The following is a 5,502-nucleotide window of genomic DNA, read 5'->3' on the forward strand; positions in this document are numbered from 1 at the left end:
AGGAATCTTTGATACTCTAAACCTTCCAATTCATGGCTTCCCTTAAGTTCATCTCCCTGCACACTGAAGAAAGCCCCTCCATGGGCACCTGGAATTTGGGTTTCTGTCCTGCCCAGCTCAGAGCCCAGGGGCTCAGAGCAGCATTTCCAGCCTGTCCAGAGGTGCTGCAGCTCCTTCTGGAGGGGCTTGACAGCTGGCCTGCAAGCAAAGCTGAGCTAATAGAAGAAATAGCAATTGATGATTTTCCGGTGTATCCATAGCAAGGAAGAAGACAAGGCCATCAGCATGGAAACAGATTAGAGAAGATCCATGAACATTTTTGTAAGCTAGACTATGTGCCCTAGTAGATGTGTACACATGCCTTATTAAATTGCTGAAAAATTTTTACCAATTACATTGCCATTAATTGCTTTGCACCAATGAATATAATAACTTATTGCGATGTAGTTAATGACTTAAGATCACTCTTTGTTAAGAGTATATAAGCTGGAGAACATGCAGAATAAAAAACTTTTTTCTTCTTGGACCCTGATCACGTGTGTGTCACATCCCAGCTGATGTGGTGACAGCTCCTCCTGCCTCAGGCTCTGGGTGGGTAGCCATGATATTTTCTGAAAAATCCCTTTGCTAGGATGTTTTCTTCTGAGAAGCTGAGAGGCCTCAGGAACAAAATGTAAACAATGGTTATCTGCTGCTGTGGAATGCAACAGGTGCAGCTGTGATTGGTCTCGTGGTTGTTTGTAATTGATGAGCAATCACAGTCAGCTGGCTCGGACTCTCTGAGAGTCACGAGCTTTTGTTATCATTCCATTCTTTTCCTTTCCTTGCAAGCCTTCTGATGAAATCCTTTCTTCTATACTTTTAGTATAGTTTTAATATAATATATATATCATAAAATTATAAATCAGCCTTCTGAAACCCGGAGTGAAGATTCTCATCTCTTCCCATGTCGGGATTGCCTGCAAACATCCACATGGGTGCAGCCCCAGGCTCTGCTGGCGCAGAGGCTGCACCACCAGGAGCCCAGCCACCCTCCTTTCAGCAATCTCAAACTGATTATTCAGAGCCCAGACCTTTATTCCTGTGCCATGCCACCCCACACAGCAGTTTGCTGCCTCCAAGGTGAGGGGCAGTAACTTCATCCCAAGCGCTCACACTGCCCTTCCCAGCCAGCAGCGAGTCCCTGCTGGGGCTGCTGAGATCCTGGTGGAGACAGAGAAGTTAAATGAACCTGGAAACTTCCAGGGACAGGCTACTAATGCAGAAAAAATTAGACTGCAAAATTCTCAATCAATTCTTCTCTCCCCTGTTTCTCATTATTTCTAACAGATCATACAACAAAAAGCTCTGCACTTTCAGATCACTTTGGGAACTCGGTTTATTGCTGCTATCATACAGTTTTTACTACACTCAGCTGGATAAGTGCACAAACTTTTACTGTTCAGTTTTTCTTATGTGGGTCTCTCTTTCCAGCACAGCTCCAGGAAAATCTAATGCCTCTGTAAAACCCTGCCTGTGCCATGACAGGTTATGTAAACTTCTCAAGCTCAGAGAACAGCCCTGCCACCGAGCAGAAATTACAGGAGAGTTGAAAAATCAAACTCCAAAAGCATATAAATAAAACATATTGCATGTTTTATTTGCTGCTGCAATAAGCATGTGATGATCCTGAGGTTCCACACCACCATGGGAGCACCTTTGAGCCCTGGCTGTTGGCTAAACAAAGATTTCTCAGTCTGTTAGTGCAGGCTGTGCTGGTTATCTGCAGCCTCTCATCACATGATGTTTACTGGGGTCTGTATCTCAGCCCATTGAAAATCAAAGGCAGCTTTTCATCCTGCAGTGATGACTGCAGGCCTGTCTGATCAGAGCTGCTCTGCCCCAGCCTTGAGCTGTTGGAGATCAGTCTCAGGTTTCTCCTTTTCTTAAACTGCCTTGTCACTTTCTGTCAGTCTGTCTCCAGCACGAGGCTGAACTCCCCCTGACTCTCCCAAGTCTATAGATAGGGCTTCTAAAATTGCTAAACCCAAACAGACTGTGCTGCATAGAGATCCCTGCAATGCAAGGTCAGAGAAAACAGCCTGATCATCCTGGTCTGATCTCCAGGCTGGCACAGGCAGCAAAACTCCCTTGAACAGGCTGAGTTCCCCGAGAGGCTGCAGGTGCTGAGTCCCTGGAAGCTGCAATCTCACTGGGCTCAGCTTTTTGCTTTGGCTGCTGCTGCTCGCAGTCTCTCATCCACAGAAACAAACTGTGAAGCTGACTGTTAACCACAATGCAAATTTACTCTAAAAGCCCCTTTTTCTGTAGCTTTATCCAGAGAATGCTGACTGGCCAGCCCCTGGAGATTCTGCAGCCAGGAGACAGCAATAACCCCACACCATCACCTCTGCAGCTCCCAGGTCTGAGACTATGAAAAAATATCAATTCCATTATATTTGTACTGAGATTGTACTGCACCCATAATAATAATAATAATAATAATAATAATAACAACAACAACAACAACAACAACAGCAAAACCCCTTCACAGCACTGCTTCCATTTGTGTCAGGCAATTGCTATTTACATTGGCACCCAAACTATCAAATGGAGTGCACACAAAGCTGGGATTCCCCAGAGTTTGGTTTCCACCATTCAAATCTGGGGGCTGGACTTCTCCCACCATGAAGTGCATTTGGTGCATTCTGCCACTCACTCAAAGCCACCACTAAGTTCCTTTTGAAGCCATTGCATTGATGTAAAGAGGCTGTTTGAGTATTGGTGTCATATTTAAAGTGAGCAAATGTTTTCCTCTGACTGACAAAAACATCAGTCCAAAGAACATTCACAGGAAGGCTGTTCTGTGGAGGGAAGTCTGGAAGCATTGTGAAGAGCCTGTTTCAGTAGGGAGAACAGCCTGGCACCCTGAACACCCAGGGTGTTTCACAGAGATGCCTCAGAGGAAATAGAACCTGCACTGCAGGGTGTGAGCTGTGCTGGGAATTCTGTCCTGGGAATGCTGAGTGTGACAAATGCCCAAGGGCTCTGCTAAAGACACAGGCAAGGGTTACCTGAGAAATGTTTCTCTCCGAAAAATCATCAAGTGCCTCCAGACATGGAACAGAACTTCATGAAAAAATTCTTTAAAAAAGAAAAGCTCACAAATGCCATGAGCTGAAGGAGACTGGGCAGCTCCATCTGCATTAAAGCTCAGGGTCCTTTCACATTGTGCACATTGTGCAAGCCCACACTGCCAAAATCACATCCTCCTGAGCAAAACTGCCTCCTGGTGTTGAGGCTTTGCTTCTAATTGCTCCAAGTTTAGTGGAATTTTAAACACTTTGGAACTGCAAATGCCCACACAAAAGCAATTCACTGAGAGCTCCTAATTAGTCCCTGGAAAGCCAAAGGTACAGCCAAAAAGCCTGAGCCCATGTGCAGTACTAAAAGAAGTGGAAATTGTGGGCTGCCACCAGAGATGGACACAGGCACCAGGCAGAGGAGATAAATGAGATGAAACAGTCATAAAAACAATACTGAATAATCTGATGCCAGTTTCCAAGTTATTATTTAATAAGGCACAGATGTTAGAGTCACATTTTAGTTTGCTTTTCATGTACATTATGAATTATTTTGCACTTTTGCATTAGCACACATTAGGCAAAAAAACTGTCTCTAATACATCAGAAATTCACTTTAGGGGGAGCTTCCCCCACCTCAATCTGTTGACTGCTCATTTAATCCCAAAATGGTTGGACAAGAGATCAAATCAACACTAAGGCTGCGCTAGCAAGTGACAAATCATTTCACTTCAGACAATTATTAATCTTGGTGGCCCTGTGATTTACTGAGAACAAAACAACCTCCCACTGCTCAGTCCCAAATTGCCCCAGCTCTGACTAATGGCTCCCATCTCCTGATGGGATAAAGCCACTGGGGAGGATTCACTTGCAGCAGAGGGAACAGCTGAGATCAGGCTGATGGATGCAAAACTGAAACGTTTCCACCAGGCTGAAATGCCTGTGAATCACCCTTTTGGGGAAAGATGGAGTGATTCAAGATTGCCATGATGGGGTGACTCAGAATTGGGTCACTGCCTCACCTGGGCCTGCTCAGGTGACAGCAGAGCAGAGGCAGCTCCAGCCCCAACCACCAAACACCAGCATTTATTTCTCCTCCAGCCCCAACCACCAAACACCAGCACTTCTTTCTCCTCCAGCCCCAACAACCAAACACCAGCACTTCTTTCTCCTCCAGCCCCAACAACCAAACACCAGCATTTATTTCTCTCTGCACTGCTGCAGGCAGCCCAGGCTGTGACAGAATAAACGTCAGGAATTTGTGCTGTGCTCCCCATGAACCCTCAGGGCCACTGCCCACCTCCTGGTGCAGCCCAGCCCTGCTCAGAGCACAAATCCAGAGCCACTCTGGCTGCTGGATGGCCCAGACTCATCTGATGGATATTCTGCCATTTCCCATAGAATTAAGGCACTTTGTTACATAATTAGTTATTATTATTAGCTCTGATTCCAAGTTTTGTACATCCTTAGCACCTATTAGGAAGCTGTCAAGGAATTAGGAATAAACCTATTAGGAATAAACACAGTAAACAAAGGGGGAAAATGAGTTTTACCTGCATTTTGTAGAAATCTGTACCAGTCAAATGTTTCACTGGGTGCAGTCTTGATTCCTGTGTAAAAAAGGAGACTCCCATGTTAAATGTCCCCTGCACAGCTGAGCTGTGGCTCCTGAAGGCTTTGGGAAGCCCAATAAATCAATATTTCTGCCAGGCACCCTGAACTCCCTCTGCAGCTCCCCTCACCAGCAGTGCCAGGCTGTGCAGCCCCTCCGCAGGCTGAATTCAGTGGGAAATGCTGCACAACCCCCAGTGCTTGGGCTTCTCCAGCAACACAGCCCTGCTAAATCTGCCCTCTGAAACCACACCTGGGACAGCATCACCTGAGGGGACAAGTTATTCCAGAACAGATCCAGGGCAGCTGGGACACAGAAATCTCAATATAAAAGGAAGTAAATTAAATTTATACACAACTTAAATATTAATCTGTCCTGAATATTAATACATTTGGTTTTCCTTATGTTAAAGATTAATTATTTTAATGAATTATTTCATTAATTTATTTAATCACTTATTTAACTATCACCTCCCAAGGGACTGAAATATAAACTAAACACAGGCTAAACAGACTTCACAATGAGTTATTTCAACAGCACAGCCTGGAAAAGGATGTTACTTTCTTTGAAAGTGAAATACACAAGATGGAACGAGTTTTGGAATCCACAGAGAGATATTTTTAATTAAAAAATGAGGAAATGAAGCCATCACACCTAAAATACTGAGTCGTGCTCCCTGGACTATCAGCGATGTACTTGGCTCTCGCTGGGCTGGGAACCCACCCTGGAGCATTTAAAGGAATTTGGGGCTCCAGGAAAGAATCCCCCACCCTCAAACCTTCTGCAGCCTCTGGAGAAGCTCAGAGCTGCCTCAGAGGCAGCAGTCCT

At 45.1% G+C, this 5,502-nt stretch overlaps 1 protein-coding gene across 1 annotated transcript in view; it reads right to left on the reverse strand.

The window, feature by feature from the left end:
* The window catches only part of GLT1D1 (glycosyltransferase 1 domain containing 1), a 30,142-nt gene that overhangs the window by 15,100 nt on the left and 9,540 nt on the right, over nucleotides 1–5,502 (reverse strand). Inside the window, exons 6-7 of the mRNA XM_031059431.1 lie at nucleotides 4,616–4,672; nucleotides 4,257–4,268 (exon numbers count right to left, since the gene is read on the reverse strand). Of these exons, the coding sequence (XP_030915291.1) occupies nucleotides 4,257–4,268; nucleotides 4,616–4,672 (69 nt within the window). The remainder of the gene's footprint in view (nucleotides 1–4,256; nucleotides 4,269–4,615; nucleotides 4,673–5,502) is intronic.

This window comes from Geospiza fortis, unplaced genomic scaffold (genome assembly GCF_000277835.1).
Source record: "Geospiza fortis unplaced genomic scaffold, GeoFor_1.0 scaffold145, whole genome shotgun sequence".
In the NCBI taxonomy this organism is placed as follows: Eukaryota; Metazoa; Chordata; class Aves; order Passeriformes; family Thraupidae; genus Geospiza; species Geospiza fortis.